The following is a 16,952-nucleotide window of genomic DNA, read 5'->3' as shown; positions in this document are numbered from 1 at the left end:
TTAAAACGAGCACCAGCGTGATCCACGCGGCCCGGATACGGCCCGGCTTTGGATGCTCCCGGGTTAAAATGATCGCCTGTGGCTTGGCCAAAAACCGCTACATCTCCTCCCATTTGCACAATGAAGGACTTCTTTGAACAGAGGTTTTTTTTTTTCCCCCCGCGAGCGGACCAACACGAGCGAGCGGACAAAATAGGCTCGACAAAAGCGACTGTGAATGGGACACTGTTGGCCCAGTTGGCTTGTTTCTGTTTCTGTTTGTCTTTGTTTGGCACCGTTTTCCTGATATCCTGGAAAGCATCACGACAAAGCAGATGTCACGCTCTCGGCCGTCATGAGCTCATCTCGTCTGGCTATGCTCGTACACGGCCAAGCGCAAATTTCGAGTTACGCACCTTCGGTGGTGCTGCAACATGCGCGGGGAGGGGGCGATGAAATATACTCACAGGTTCTCCGGGGAGTCCGGGTGGACCAGGGTAACCTTTCTGTCCCTAAAGACAAAAAAACAAAAACAAGAAGAGATGACTGAGACGTGAACATTGAGCACGTGTAAGCATATCGCAGTGGAAATAGTCAGGTGAAGGAAAACACACAGTGTAAAAACCACCTTGGAAAAAAAAAAAGTAACAGGGTGAAGGTTGTGTGTCCTCAGTGGGGGAGAAGATGAGTGAAAGGTTTGTGCATGTTCACCAACAGGCCTGTCAAAGCCATTTGGGGCCACATGGAAGGAGTGAAAATCTCACGGTGCTGTCAAGGAATCAGACTTTCCAATGAGTGCCAAGACCACAAATTCCGCCCCAAGACAGCTTGTGACACCGTTAGCCAAAGAATTGTAAGAGAAACCAAAAATAAATCACTTATCTTTATCAAAACATGGCAGGAAGATTGAAAAAAAAAAAGACGTTTGCTCGCTTAATGCTAACAAAATTAACCACGAAGTCTGCTAGCTAAATGCTAGTTAAATGCTAACATGTAAGAATCGTAAGAGAAAACAAAAATAAATCACTTATCTTGATCAAAACATGGCAGGAAGGATGGAAAAATGAAGTCTCCTTGCTTAATGCTAACATGTAAGTTATTTTGAAGGTTGTGTTTGGCTTTGCTTGTCAAATTTTGAGATTTTCAGCTGTCGTCGCCGTATCTCACTGCGCTCGGAGGCGGGACGGCAACAAATGACACGTCATCTGTCAATCCCGCTGACGTCACGCAGTGATTCAAGACGCACCTTAATGTGCGCGTGTGTATATTTTCCAAATTTTGCGTGAAAGCGCTGATTGTTTCGCACACATGGCCCCGTCTTGAATTGCTGGCACGTCAAATATTACGTTTCCGACCGATGGCTCACACAAATCTCTCATCTTTTTACATATAATCGTAAACCCTCGTTTATCGCGGGGCTACGTTCCGGACTCACAGGTGAAAATACGCGAGGGAGAGAGACCATTATTTTCTTTTTTTTTCTTTTACTCTGATGATTTATGAAGACTGTGTGTACGCAAGAGCGTTTATTGCAGAGCATTAATATGTCGGAAGCTCCGGTTACACGTTGTTTGGAGCCCAACACCACCATTGCTCTTGGTCACGCTAATTACTGGAAAACTCAACGCAAACGGCTTGTGTGTCAAGCACAATGCGATCCGTGCGGCTCCAGATCCGGGTTTGGAGCAAAAGGTGCGCTTTGACGTCATATGTTCTTCTCAATACATGTGTGTATGCAGCCAGATGGCTACTCTGGGCAACCACTGAAATTAAAGTAGCTTGTTTTTAAGGCTGAATCGTGAGGGAGTCTGAAACAAATCCCCCGCGGCAATAAATGACAGACGCATTGGAAACCCATTTGTTACAGACAAAGGTGAACGTCGGAAAACCGCAGAACGCGTCAAGGCGAATCCAATCCGAACGGACATAAAACGGAAACAGTGACGGTGGGAACGGAAAGCGCGGCGGCGGAAAGGTGAGACGCTCGTCTCGCAGAGGTTTGGCCCGGCGGCCGTCGCCTCTCCGTGACCCGGGCCGACATCTTGAAAAGCCGTTGGGCGGCCGTTCTCTAGAACAAACATTGCGCCGACAACTCCAACAAGCTTGGCTCGCCGTAGAAAGACGGCCCGTCAAATTTCCACTTCCCGGTGGGAGGTGTCAAGCCGGGGTTAACTTCGAGTGTGCTTGTCGTACGTCCGTGCGTGGAAGGTGGAGAGCAGCTCTCTAGTTTTCCCAAAGCCCGACCGAGACGGAGCGCTCGTGTTTCGTGGCGGCCTAGCGCCATGCCATGGCCGCGAGCGTGGTGTCGGGTCGGCATCCAGCTGAGAAGTTCTGAACTCTGCTTCATTTGGAACAGGATGCAGGGGGCTTAATAAGCACTTGTGGTTCGTTTAACGAGCTTCCTCCGCAGCCATCGTGTCTGATGGTGGAGTCGCTATGGCAACAGCGTTGACGACAATGTCAATCAGACGCACGCTTTGTGGCGCTTGAGTGAGACACTCGGGTGAGGTCAAAGTGATCAGAGAGGGGAGGGGGAGAGGGCTTACCTTTCGACCTTCTTGACCGGTCATTCCGGCCGGGCCCAAGATTCCCGTGTCGCCCTTGAAGACAAAATGTGACAAAATGCAAGAATGAGAAAAACGTCCACGGAGCAGGACCGTGTGAACAGGAAGCTACCTTCTCTCCTTTGGGGGCCGGTCCGGGTGAGATGCCAGGGTCTCCTTTGCGACCCTAAAACAAGACGGAAAACCATCGTAGGCAAGGTTTGTGTCATTTTGCAAGTGATAATATCTTACCTTGAGCCCGGACGGACCGGGTCGGCCAGGGTTCCCGTGGGGACCCGGGGGACCCTGCGAAATAAAAACAGCAAAGTGACTAAAATGGCACAGGAGTCGCCACATTGAAGTTCTTGCTACCGGTAGTCCAACCAGACCGATGCGGTCGTCTGGACAAAACTTGCTATTTTAACCCATTTCCCGAGTTTCTCCGGGTTGATTTAGTTGGGGGGGGGGAATATGGAAACTGGGGCTCCGTGGAGTAGCTGCACCATATGGATGTGGTTTTCCCGCACCCCGATGCCTCCAACACACACACACGTTTGTCGAGACTCCTTATGAGTAATCCAGATGGCCTCGTTGCAAAACATTTTGGATTCGACTGCCAAGTGCGTGCCGGCGTCCGGATCAGCTGTAGTTGTTGTTGTAGCAACAGAATTTGAGCGAACGGAAGCCCCTCCGCCCGTCTCCATGCGCGGCGAGCGGGACAGCCGAGCCAAAACAATCCCATTCAAATGCTTTGACACGGCCGTTAATCTGACTTCGCGTCTCCCCGAGGGAGGCCTTTTCCTGTGCGTCTGACCCGGGGGCCTTGTTCTCCACGTGGTGGGGCATCTCTCGCCTCGTCTCCACCCCTGTGTGAGGTTAAGGGTCAGAGAGGACGGGGGGGATTCTAAAGACGCGGAGTTCAAGGGGTTCATTGAGGTGAGTCGGAACAAGACGGCCTTCTTTCGCTGGTCCCGACTTTGTGCAGACGTGTCCTTGGAAACTTCCTCGTCAGAGCGCGTAATGAAAGCCCATTGTTGTTACTTGGTTTTCATAAACTAAAGGCTCTTTTTGCTCCATCGATTAAGATGGCGTCGAATCTGGCCCGCTTTTAAGCTCAGAGCGCCACCTGTAACCTGACGAGGCGAGACAAAAGTGATTTTCCAAACTGTCAACAGATGCCCGAGCCAAAAGCGTGACCACAAAATTGCCATTTGATCCCAGTTGTGGATTTTGGGACGCTTCCACCTCTAATCGAGCTCAATATAGAAAAACGCTGACACGGCTTTCCATAGGGCGAGACGTCCAATCGGAGGTTGCGTGAAATGTCCACAAATATTTGATTTGATTTTTTTCCATTTCCGACAAGCTTGTCTTTGTCTACTCGTGCTCGATTTTCATTCCAGGGATTCTCAAGTTTGATTGGCTGTGCCCCTCCAGACGTTTGGCGTGCTGTTGGCTTCCCAAAATACGCACAGCAGCCATGTTTGAATTACACGTTTCGCATTGTGGTTTGGGAGGACACTTGTAGACATGAGCTGGCACTGGAGTTTTTTTTTTTTTTTTTTAATATTGGTTTTGTTTTTGGGTACGGCAACCTTGCCGTCGTGTTTTGCCCAGAACAGGTGTCTAATTAGAGAAGGCGAGGGCGGGGTACACGCCGGGGCCCCCGGCGGCAGCCTCGGCGGCTTCGCAGGGCGTCACTGCGGTCCGTTGCGGTCCCGACCTCGGCTCGGCCCAAAATCAGACTAATTGAACAAGTATAGCGTTTTGGGTTTGCTGCCGTGGCAACGGAACGTCACTCTCAGGTATATAAATATCCCGCAAATTGCATCTTGATGCCATATGGGCGACTCACTGCATGTTACATCAAGAATATTTTTTGACAAGCGCTGTAATGGGCCCCACTTTGAAGCACACGCTCGTAAAAGCCACTTGTAGTACGGTCGCCGTTTCGTTCATCGTGTTGAGCCAGATGGGAGCCGGAGGGCGGAACGGAAATGTCCGCTTCACTTTGGGACGCAGTCAAATTTAGGTTTTAGCTCAGACGGAATTTTTTGTTCAGCTCCGTATTGAGCTGTAAAAAATGAGTGAGGTGATGTTTGGTGTTACAATGAGGAGAATATTGCGCGCTCCCAACTCGCACCTCCCTGCCACCGCCGCCGCCATCGTCACACGCCCTCAAAACGGGCCGAGAGCGGGCACTGTGGTGACGGCGTCTCGCACTCACGTGTGGGGACCAGAGGTCAAGGTTCGCGGGTGTTGCCTGGCTGGGCTCAATGGCGCTCTGTGTGTCATCACGTCGGCTTCCCGTAATCAAAGGCCGGGGAAGGTTTTGCGTGCGGGCGGGCGGGGGAGGCGAGGGAGGGAGGGAGGGTTGTGTCTGGGAGTGGGAGAAAAAAAAAAAGTGCGTGTACGCGGGAGGCAAGTTTGGAGTCGGGTCAGGTGCCGACAGTGAAGTTGAACTGGAAGAATCCTACTGAACAATTTGACTCAAGGCATATGCAGGAGGCAATTCCCAACTTAGGTTTGTTAGGCCTTGGCGGAGGTCTGTGTTCTAGCGAGGGCCAAAAAGGGCAAAAGCAAAAAAGATAATAATAATAATAAAGGGCCCAGCAGCTTTCTGCAGATGTTGAACAGTTCCGCAAATAAATAAACAGGCTGATTATTTCACGTCTGCAAAAAATTAGATGGTGATCATCGTCTTTGACGTTTGGAGTCAAACCAGAATGTTTTTTTTTTTTCCCAACTTTAAACATTTTGGTCCAGATTGAGACCCCAACCCCCCCAAAAAAAAGTGTCCCGCTTGCGGCAGAGTCAAGTCCAGCGGGGGCAGGCAGGCAGCCATGTGTTCTCTGTCTGTTTACAGCGCTTTTATTAGGCGTCCTGCGGCAGGGGCAGCTTTGAAAGGCCGTCTTTATAGGAGCTTTCCTGTTTATGCTTAGGGGCGGGAGGGGCAGAGGAGGGAGGGGGGGGGGTACTCACCGTCGCCACGCTAAATATGTCTCGAGCACAACTCGCGTCGCCTGCGAGGGCTTTTGGGATTCTTCTTATTCTGATTATTGTTATGGTTATTCTCGCCGCTGTCATTTGATCTGCAAAGAACAATCCGGGCCTTTGTGATGCAAGGCCCGGCCCGGCCCGGCCGGCCGGGGGCACAGAGGCCTCTCTGTCACCTCCGTGTTAGCGAGGCGTCGGTCAACAAGCGCACACAGACGCATTCAGACGCCGGGGACATGTTACGGGAAACAGACTTTTTAATGGCTTGTATACACATAGCTAGGGGCGGGGCTACGGCTTCTGTAATTTCACTGCGCTTCCTACTGCAATGGCACGGAGACTCCAAAATGAGAGCCCTGCTCATAAACGTGGGGACGTCTTTATCGAAGGAGAGGAACTCACCCGAGCGCCCCTTTTGCCCGGCAGGCCCGGCTTTCCTGGAGGTCCTTGCAGTCCCTGCAGAGTGAGAAGGGAAAAAAAAGAAATCACTCACTCAGTGTTGCCTTTTGACTGACGGCGGAACAAAGTCAATCAACCATCACGTCAGCCAGGCCCGAGCTAATTCCATTAGCAGGTGAGGAGAGCCCAGGCGTATCCGCCGGCTAATTCCGAGCCGGCGCGGCAGGAAACAGCGCCTCATTTCCTGTGCCGCACCCGAAGGCCTTTATCGGGCCCGATCGTATTCTTTTAATCAAACGAGGAGGGGGCAGAATCAAACAAAACGACACCGGGATGAAAAAGAAGCCAAATGAAAAGAAAACGTGCAATCCGTGGCCCCGGATGTCTCCTTTCCGCTTCCTGTCACTCTGATGCTTCTAATTGCTGGCCAATTCTGACGCCACATTTAAATACGATTGTTCATGCGAGGGCTCAGGACGGACAGTCGAGGTGCAAACTCATTTGTCTGCTTCGGTATTTGGGCCGCAAGTGACATGAGCCTTTTCGTTTGCATTGAGAAGCTAAACGGTGTTTACCGACCGGCCCGACCCTCGACCCCGCCTTTGAAGGCGGGCCGTGTGACCTCCGCTAGCCCCGCCCTGGCGGAGGAATCTGGTGCAAAGACGGCAAGGCGTCAGAGCTGACACGTCACGCCCGTTGCAGAGAGAGAGACCAAAACGGCGGGAGAAGATTTCGAACCTGTGCGGGAAGCGGGGCGGGGCTACGTTCACGTTCTTTTGATCGCTACGGACGAAAAACCTCATTATCAAAACAAATGAACCTGCAGAAATGTCTTACCGCGGGGCCGGGTTCTCCTTTTAGTCCCACGGGTCCGGCGAGCAGGGAGAACTGCGTCGGCGTCACATCCCAGCTCTGGAAGGCGTCGGTGGCGGGTGACGTCACGAGGTTGTACGCAGGTGTGGTCGCTCGTGGGCTGAGCGGCGCCTTGGCGGTTCTGGCCTGCTTGGTGGGCTTGAGCGCCTGTTTCAAGTTGGGCTTGGCGGTTTTAGCCCAGGTTTTGGACGTGGTGGCTTTGGAAGGCTTGACTTTTGAGAGCACCGCTTTAGAGGGAAACACTTTGACGGAATTTAGTTTGGGTTTGGTGGCTTTGGATGGGACCACTTTGGGCTTAGGGGGGGGTTTCTTAGTTGCGGTCGGCTGCGGTTTCTTGAGAGCCGGAGGTTGATCTGATAAAGTGGATTCAAGTGTCGTGGCGGACGGATTTGGCTTTGTGGTAGCTGCGGCTTTCGTCTTTTCTTGAGGGCTGGGCTTTGGAGAAGTTGCTCCGGGGGTCGTTTTAGGGGCGGACGGTCTCGCGGCAGGTGTTTTGGTCGGCGCCGGCGTGGTCCTGAGCGGAGCCGTGACAGTTGGGGTTACGGCCTGGGTCTGCGGTGGCGGCGCGAGGCCGAGATGAGCCGTGACGGGCGCGGCGGTTCCGGGCCAAGGCGTAGGAGTGGCACGGGGGGCGGGCTTGGTCGTTTGGCCGGGATACCTGACGGCCGAGGCGGCGGCGGCGACGCTCCGGGCCAGGCTGCGCCCGGCCGCCTTCTTGGTTATGGGACGGCCGTGTTTAGGGGCGGCGGTGGACGCGTTCGAGTGTCGCGTCAGGACGGGCAGCAAGGGCGCGAGATTGGGTCGGTAGGTGTCGGCTTCCCTGCACTGTTTCTTAATGTACTTGCAGTAGTTGTGCGCTGCCTGGGCGGTGGGGATCAGGTCAAACTGGCAGATGGCGCCTTCAAAGTGAGCCCAAGCTTGCTGGCCGGAGCGGCCCAGGAGGAAGGAGTCGTCGTACTCCGGCGCCAGTCCCTCCTCGCCGCCCCAGCCAAAGTCCACGTGAACACTGTGCTCTCCGCAGGAGGCATAAAGAGTCACTTTGCGTCCTTTAATTCCCAGCGCCAGCTGGTGCCACTGGCCGTCGTGGGGCTCGTAGGGCAGCGTCGCCGAGGAGTTGGGTCCCGTGTGGAGGACCAGCCCGCCCGGTACCAGCTGCAGGCCCAGGAGAAGCTTCTTCTTCTCCGAGAGCAGGGTGAAGAGGAAAGCGCTGTTGACTCGGTGCGAGCGAACGCTCAGGACCAGCGCGGCGTCGCTCCGGAGCGCCGTGGGCCAGATGGAGCGCAGCGGACCCTCGATGTGCGCCAGTTGGTTGAGGATGATTCCGGATTTGAAGGGGATGACCCCAGCTGGTACGGAGCGAGATGGCTTGTCTCCCTTGAGCCCCAACTTCTGGAGGATGTCCACATCTGCGGGGATGATGGAAAAGACGCGTGTCAGATGGGGAAAGCGAAACTAAACAGTGTCCTTTTAACACAAATATATTTTGAGACGACAGAAATAAACTTGTTGGTCAGCAGCAAACTGCTTGGGTCATCTAGCGAAACTCCGAGCCAAAGCAAATGACTAAGAGAAAAATATCTCGGTGGCGGATGGGTGGCCTTGGTCGTTTTTTTTTTTTTTCTTTCTTTCTCTTCTTTCATGCTTGTCCTGCAGCGATCCTGCACTAATGGACATTTTGGGAGGTGCCGGCTGTCCGCAGCTTCCAATTTAAGCACTTAAGTAAACAACAAGTGTACAAGCGTGCATCCTTGATCCCTTTGGATGGATTTTGTGGACTATGACAAATCTACTATAGCACGGAATTTTTTTTTTTATGACTTTTTAAAATACGCAGGTCCAAATTTCTGTGTAGTAGTAGTCGAAATGTGTTTGAAGCATGTGGGAAGGGGTCTCGCTATTTCTGTTTCCTGGATTTTCAACTGTCGCGGGTGGTTCTGGAAACATTTCCCTCGCAATTTAAAAAAAAAAAAGCGGTTCACCGAGTGCTAGGTGGTCCCAAATCTATGAATAGTGTCGGCGCCAAATGCATTGAATTTCGTCGAGCGGTGGGCTGCAGGATGTTCTGCTCGGGTCTTTGTTTGGAGTCTTCGGGAGGTTAACAATCAACATCACCTTTCCCGCCATTCCCTCGGACCCGCTCCTCAATTAAGCGTCAATAAGGTTTCCAGACTTGCACTCAGCCGTGACCGTGTTCAATGTTTGATCGCCGGGGGTCAACTGTGATGTCACCCACTCCCTCTCTTTGACCCGACCTGTGATCATCGGGCCCCGTCGAATGGGGACGCACGGATGGGAAAAAAGAGAAAGTGTGAGAAACTGGCAGGAATTGTTGACGAGATGCCAGAAATGAGAAACGCTCCAGCGTTGGGAATGTTTTAATTGCGTGGAAAGTTTAAAGCAAACTAATTAGGCTCCATCACTCAGAGCATGGAAGGTTATTATGCAATGATTGCAGAACCCACACAGTAAAAAAAACAAACATTCTGACAGATTTGGAATTATTGAGTGCATTTGATGCACACATTTCCAACATCTCCGTCTCGTGGACCACTTACAAAGACTTTTGGGTTTTTTTTTTTTAAGTCTGGAGCAAGATTACGCCTCTCCTATTTATGGTTTTTCCACTTTCTATGGACAGCTTAGCAAAAGCAGCGAGGCTTTATAAAATAGACGGAGTGAGATTTAGTCGGGGTCTAACATATACCCATCCCCATTTTCCTGTCTGTGTGGTCTCCCCTGTGGTGGAAGACAACTGCACTTGGCAGCGAGACAGCGGTCGGTCGCATTACACGCAGCCCCGTATCATAGACTTATGTTGTTTTTATTCGACTACCGCATTTATTATGGCTGGGCCGCGCCGCAGCGCGCATTCGCCATATGGATTCATGTACGGTTGTGCTGCGCAGATGTGGCGGGCGACGTACGCCCACATGGAGGAGTCTGAGAAGAAGACAGAATCCTTAACATGCACTTGATGGTTGTGAAGGCTGCGCTAAGCTAGGCTAAGTCGTTTATCATACATACAAACATACTAATGGGAGTAATGGTCGAAAATATGACCCTTGACCTTTAGGATATCACAGGTCATTAGGAAGCAGTTGCTTTTGAGGGAGTGGTTTTAGTGCTACTTTTATGCTAATCTGTGTTAGCTCATTTATGATGTTTGGCATCGTATGTTAGCATAAAGCTAGCTTAGCTCTCTTTAGGGAGTTACAACCAACTTGAAGTATGAACCCTTTGGCCTTTGATTTGGAGTTTGGAGAAACAAGCAGAAAGGAATTCTTTCAAAAGTATATTTAAATATGTTGAAATGTGTTTAAAGCGATTAAAGTGTTCCAGCAAATGATAGAGCGGCACAGCGACATGCTAAAGTTAGCAATGCATGTCTTGTTTATGTTTGTCAGCTTGGCGTCCTGGAATAATCTCTCAGAAGGAAAAAAAAAAGAAAAAAAAGGTCATTCCTATTCAAGTAGCAAGTGAAATGTTGTGCCCTCTGCCCCAATTCCCATTGCAATTTGCATTGTGCAACGACTTGAGAGGCTTTGCAGAGGGGTGGAGCGGCTCTTACCTTCAGAGTGTACTTGTGTAAGTCCCAGGTAACAAGTACAGTAGAAAACGGTGCAGAGCAGTAGGGCTCTCCTGCCAGTCAGAGAAAAGAGAACGTTTGAGGGCTCGCATTTGCTTCAGGAAAAATAATTACAACGAAAAGGAACATTTCATGCAAAAACTTTGGGGGGGGGGGGGCGATCATCAATTTTAGCACGATGCTAACTGAAACGATTTCACACATGCAAGTAAAACGATGCCTTGGCGAATTACTTATTGTTCTTTATTCTGTTTCTTCCCCAGCTTAACTTGTTGAAATTGAACAGAAACTTTCCATTCTTTGCAACCCAATACAAAAAACAAAAAGACACATGGAGGATGAAAATTGGAAAAGGTCGTCACTCGGTGGGCGCCCCGAGATCGCATCAGTGTGAGCAAACTCAGCGGGGGATGCAGATCTAGTGACGGGGCACTAAAGCCAACGTTTGCCGCTAGGTCACACACACATTTGTCCGCATAAACACACACACACACACACACACACACACACTGCAGGAGGAAATGCATATAGCAGCTGTGACTGGACGAGAAGACGCAGACATGTGGGAAAGATGTAGAGTGTTTACATGCAAGATAATAATTAAAAAAAAAAAAAAAGGCTTCAGAGTATATACAGCAACATCAAAGTCTACATCCAGAACAGTATGTGCTTCCTGTAGCGCCTTTGGATGGCCAGCTGCTCGCACTCTCACGCTTATCAGTCTGAAACTGTTTCATCCATCACAACAAACTTGGGTATTTTCTTTCATTCCTCCAAAAAAAGTAAAAGAAAATAGAAAGCGGGCGGGAGCAAACACTCATCTGTGGCCTGATTTCAAATACACTGAAGGTGAATGCAAAAGTAAACAAAAAACAGTTCAATCAATTACATAGCCGATGCTAGCTTTGTGCTAACATACAATGGGAGACGCCATCGTTGTTAGCCTTTAAGCGTGGAAGAATTAATATTACTGCCGTACTGAGAAGCTGAGAGAGCTGTCACGGCGTATCACAGGAGCGAAAGCACGAGACCGGAGACAAGAAATTCTGATCCGCCAGATGATGGATGGCCAGTCAATTGAGAATCAAAATAATAACATCCTCATCGCGTACATAATCATCAGCTCTGATTGCCGCTTCCTGTTTCGTTCTCGGCCTCTGCGGACGCCGAGTGTTTTTGCCATTACTGTCCCATATTGGATAATATCCACGCCTCCAATAGAAGCACAACATGTCAGCGTGGGATCCGCTTCACCTCGTTGTTATTCACTCAGAGCATTTCGCGCGCACACACACAGATGAGTGGAAAATTCCTGAAGTGGCATTTTATCTCCGTACAACTTTGTAAGAGGATGCAATGAGTCTGACTGAGACGTCAGGTGATATTCAGCCCCCACGGAGAATTTGACATCACGGATAAAAGTGATGGATGAGAGCTGGCGGTGAAATTGTGCGGATGCTCAAAGTGGAACGGTAGGCGATTGTTTTCACTTGATCTTGAGCGCACGGAAGGAATTGCTCGCACCTTTTCCCCGTTTAAAGACGGCGGGCGGCAGGTGGCAACAGGCCGGACTCCATCAAGTCTTGTGCAAGTTACTTGCCATGTGTTGCCTGATTTAGGATAATTGTCAGTCGATTTTATGCCATTCAAAATAAGCCAAGTGTTTGTTGTCGTTTTGTTTTGTACTTTGTTGTTCATTTTTTGTTTCTAATTTCAGATGTCGGGAGTTGCGCAATGGCAGCTTTTCCAATGGATTGTACTGCCACTGAGGTACAGAGCGTGAGTTCTTGTGCCACCCAAGGAGGGAGGGAGGGAGGCTCGCATCCCCATGCTGACCTTGTGCCAGGTGTGCACCACATGGCCCGAGAGGAAAGTCATGCAAACAAAAACAAAACGACTTACTTTGTGTCTAGATGAGAGGTTTTGCAATCTCTCCTTTGGGTGCCTAAATTCATTTGTATTCATTTGTCCTGGCAGTCAAAAACCTGATCCGTCAATCACAGCGTGACTCCTTGACAAGGGCGGGCATGAAGAAGACACACCGGTGGCCGCTCGCTCGCTCGCTCCCTCGCTGGCTCAGGCAGTCACGCGTCGCTACGGAAGCTCCGGGAGAAAAAAGGCATGTTGACGAAAGGCCGACATACAATCAATCCGTGTGGACACAGAAGCTCCCCGCTGGCGTGCGTGTGGATATTCCCCAGTGTTTCATTCATTGAGGCTGCTCCGGATGGATGGATGGAAGGAAGGAAGGAAGGAGGGAGGGAGGGACTCAGTGAGTGAGTGAGTGGCTGCCTGCCTGCCTGCCTGCCTGCCTGCCTGTCTGCCTGCCTGTCTGCCGGGGGTGGTGACGGAGTAAGGAGCCTTCCTCCCGTGGCTTTCCCTTTTAAACGGGGGCTCCGTCCGCGCGGCTCCGGTCACCGTCGCGGTGTCGAGTTTCACGGCCAAGCGGCGGCGAGATGCAACTGCTCGCCCTCGCCTGCCTCCTGCCTCCTCCTCGGGACAGGGAGGGAGGGATGGAGGGAGGGAGGGAGGGAGGGAGGAAGAGGGTCCACATCATGGGGGGGTTGGTTGGAGGAAGGGGGCAAACCGCAGAAAGAAAATGGCTGGCTAAAAAAAAGTCCGTTTTAGCGTTTTCAACAAGCTGCTATTTGTGTCAACCATCATTTTTGTGCAAGTGACAAATTGTTTGGTTGAAGCCAAAACTTTTTGGGGGGGAACTACACGTTTGGGATTCTACAAAGATTGGCAAATGAGATGGCAAACAAAAGTTAAAAGCATTTATTGCACGGCTTTCAAACTCGAGGTTCGGGGGCCAGACATCATCTTACATCACACACAACAAAATGATCTACTTCAATTTTCTTGCTACTAAATTGATTTGTTCTTTTGTACCAAACTTCCTGTTTGTTTTAGTTTTTAATCACTTTTAAGCATTATTTCGCCAAAAAGCGAATGACTTTCTTGTTCTGACTTGAAATCAGTCAAGTAGTGGAAAACTGGGCAATTTCTTCAATGCGGTGGGTGATGTTATCTTATTAAGCGATACGATTCATACATTCAACAAACTCAACATTGAGGTGGAGGTGAGTCATTTTGAAGCCCGAGGCCACGGCGGGGTCAATCGGCCCATTACCGTCCCCTTCCCGAGCCCCGCCCCTACCCGAGCGCGCTTGACCTTTTGTTTTGTACGGCCCGACGGGGCCGGGATGACTCTGCCCCCCCCTTTGGTCCAAATGACAAAGTCGGCGCTTGCCGGCGCACTCGCTGCCACCCCTTAAAGCTGCTTAATGACGGGGGGCGGGGTTGGCACCAAGTCTGAAAGCCGCCTTTATCCCACCCCTGCGCTCGCTCCCAAAATAGGCGCCCAGATCAAACGCTCCCCGTAGGGAAGGGGTCATTACTGGAGCGCGGGGCGGACACAGGCCCATGGCTAGCAGGCCACGCCCCCGCAGCAAATTGCAGACTAGGCCCGGCCGGCCGGGACGACACAAGCGTGCTCTTTTATGAGGGGCCGGCAGGGACTTAATTCACCATTCCCTCTCATACGCAAGTCCTGAAATGCTTTCACAAACACGGCCGAAAGCTTTTCACACGCTACTGAAGCGCTGCTGATTGTTTTTGTGTGAACATTTTCACTCGTGCGCATTTCAGTTATGCACGTAAGAGGGTTACGCTAAATCACGCCCTGGATTGGAGAACAATGTGGAGCATTTTTCCTACGTGCTCGGAAAGGGCCAACGTAAGCGAGGCGGGCGTTCTGACTTTGGGCGCCGCCCGCCGTGTTTCTCAGAGTTTATATTTATCTGGGTGTCACATAAGTAGCGTGTTTCAAATTGCCGGCAGAAGACCAAGGGGGGAATTGTGGCACATTTTGAGGCCAAAACAGACAATTTCATCAGGGGCGGCACCGGGTTCTGGGTCGGGTCCCGGGAAAGGATCCAGACGTGTTTACAACTATCTGCCTGTACAGTTCAAATCGAATTTAGTAAAAGACGACTATCGGCACCGAATTGGGCCACTTGATTGGAAATCTTGCAATCTGGCACGCAAGTAAAGTGCAGGATTCCTCGGCCGGTTTCCAGCTTCCCCGCGAGCTGGAAATATGGCCAGGCGGGCGGAACTTTCAGACACGGGTCCGAGCCAAATTTGTCGGCGGGAGAGGTTGGCCGGGATTAGCTGCGGAGCGTTGACGTAAAACAAGCTGCCGTCACAGGACAAATAAACAGACGGTAAAAGACAGTCACGCTCAGTGCGCCGAGGTTGCGGAGGCGGGCGCACAAGAAGAGCCTTCATGGAAGAGCAGGAATGAGCCGCCCCGTGCGACCTGCCTGGTTCTTTCTCTTGCTGAGTTTGTATGCTAAATCCCCCGCCCCGTCCTGTCCTTCTTTGGAGCCCTGTCATTCTTCCACCACAAGCATTTCCAGTGCTGACACACCATGCAGAGGCCAAAGCCACCCAGCGGCAGTGGCACGACCATAATGACTACGTTGACTTCTCGTAATAATACCGAGATGAGCGCTTTTAGGGCTGGGCCGAACGAGGCTGAAGCGAAACAAGTTGCACTCGTCTTGTTACGTTTGCACAACTTTTGCTCTTTTCCTGACTACATTTCACATAGCATTCGCAATTCTGATGGGAATTGCCATTTCAACTTGAAAATGTTGGAATCCGGGGCGGACACATTTTTGGCTGGCATTGAAGAGCACTGACAAATGACCAAGTTGGCAGCATGTAAAAGGCCAAAGACACGCGGAAGTTTGTCCGCCCGCCCGCCCGCCCGCACCTGTACGGCTGTACGGACAGGAGATGTACTGTCCGACATGGGTGTGCGCGCACGCCGACATACACAAGTACGTATGTGTGTGTGAGATGGGCCGCTTAGAGCGCTGTGAAATTCCACCTTGGCAGCTCCTCCCAAAACCAGAGAACGCTCATTTCATCAGCTGTCATTCGCTCCGTGACTAAATATGAATTATCGTGCGTCTTCTCGTTCACATCCAAAACCTTCATCAAGCACGGGATCGGACCGCTAACTTGTTTCAGGACACACAAAGTTTTCGCTGAGAGAAAGCCCGGGCCTGAGAAATCAGATTCCAGCGATGCCTTGCGTAAAAGGACTTCATTATGCTCCCAGAATATAGACTAGACAAATATTTGCCTTGGTCATTATGATGCCGTATCCACTCCCCCCGTGGACCCGAGTTCCCCACACCAGGCTCAGTGTTCCGCCTTCGCTGGGCGGAAAGAGAGGACGCCCGAGCCCTCGGGGGGAATCCGAGCCAGCGCGTCCGTCCGTCCGTCCGCCGCCGCCTCGAAAATGGTGATTTACGACAATAGCGGCGGGGCGTTGGCACGGGACCATCCGGGGTCGCCGTGCTCGGGACATCATTCCAGAGTGGTCAGGAAGTGCGGCTCCCTCAGACCCCCGCATGCAAACAGATGGTCTTTCATTCGGATGTCTCATATGCTGCCCTCACTCCCACCTTCCTCTCCGCACACAACGATCCCACATTCCGCCAATTGCGAGTGAGACACTTTTTTCCCCCTTTCATGAGGAGCGCTTTGTATATGTCTTTAACCTTCCCCCCCCCCTCCCCCCAAAGCCCCCGGTAAAGGTATACGGTTCCAGATTTTGTTAGAGTGGCGACTTCTCCAAAACACAAGCCGTCATTTGGTGGATTATTTTTTTAAATTGACTAGCAAGCAGAAATTTGCAGTCAATTTCACTTAACAGTTGGGCAGCTTGTGAAGCTTTTTATTGCCCGGTGTCGCAGGTCGGAATGACTTTCAGATGGTCCCGATAGCGACGACGACCCAACGCAGGAAATTGGAAGAATTTCCCCTTCGACGAGAGTCGTGGGGCAAAATGATATCCTTCTGCGGCACCGGCTCGGACGAGCGGGCACAGCTCGGCCAATCTTCGGCCCGACCGCCTCCGTCGCACGAGAAGAAAAGCGGATCCTCGCCGTTAAGACTAAGAACACAGCGCTTCGGCTACGAAAGCCCTCAGGACTGCACAATAAACATTTCATTTCCTCTGGCGAGAGATAGGAAGGCCTCTGTGACGTTTCAAACCGAGCTCAAGGAGCCACGGAAGAAAGGCCGTCATTCAGCGCTCTGTCTTCAAAAAAAAAAAAAAAAAATGCTGAGAAGAAAGTGGGACACATTTGCGGGAGCCGATGAACAATAAATAATACCGCCAGACAATTTGGTGGAACAAGTAGAAAGCGAGTCGCAGTCTCGGAGTCGTCGCGTGTTGCTTTATTTGGAACACGTGCTCATTACCGGAGATGAAAAAACTTGTGTTTCAAGTCACAATTTGCCAAATGGGCCAATATTTTGCATTGTGGCGCAACACAGCAATTTGGAGCGCACGTCATTGTGAGGAATTGTCATAATTGGCCGGCTGTAAAAAAAAAAAAAGTCTTTTTACGACTCGATAAGTGTCGGAATCTGGAAAGCATCATTTGTGGAACTGGTTAAATGTGGTGTAAAGTCAAGTGGCACACCATCACGTTCCATCACATCATTTTCAAAACGCACAGCATTTCTATCATTCATGATAAGATTAGTTT

General features: G+C 51.0%; 1 protein-coding gene across 1 annotated transcript in view; it reads right to left on the bottom strand.

Moving 5' to 3' along the window:
* LOC147048455 (uncharacterized) overlaps window positions 1-12,643 on the bottom strand; it is a 29,514-nt gene extending 16,871 nt beyond the window's left edge. The window contains exons 1-8 of the mRNA XM_085925460.1: window positions 12,280-12,643; window positions 10,360-10,430; window positions 6,756-8,197; window positions 5,922-5,975; window positions 2,775-2,828; window positions 2,656-2,709; window positions 2,526-2,579; window positions 447-491 (exon numbers count right to left, since the gene is read on the bottom strand). Of these exons, the coding sequence (XP_085781586.1) occupies window positions 447-491; window positions 2,526-2,579; window positions 2,656-2,709; window positions 2,775-2,828; window positions 5,922-5,975; window positions 6,756-8,197; window positions 10,360-10,430; window positions 12,280-12,332 (1,827 nt within the window). The 5' untranslated portion in view covers window positions 12,333-12,643. The remainder of the gene's footprint in view (window positions 1-446; window positions 492-2,525; window positions 2,580-2,655; window positions 2,710-2,774; window positions 2,829-5,921; window positions 5,976-6,755; window positions 8,198-10,359; window positions 10,431-12,279) is intronic.
* Between the last annotated feature and the right edge of the window lie 4,309 nt (window positions 12,644-16,952).

This window comes from Syngnathus leptorhynchus, chromosome 12 (genome assembly GCF_054491065.1).
Source record: "Syngnathus leptorhynchus isolate UIUO chromosome 12, UIUO_Slep, whole genome shotgun sequence".
Classification (NCBI taxonomy): Eukaryota; Metazoa; Chordata; class Actinopteri; order Syngnathiformes; family Syngnathidae; genus Syngnathus; species Syngnathus leptorhynchus.
Note: the sequence above shows the minus strand (reverse complement) of the source record. Positions and strands in the feature narration are given on the sequence as shown.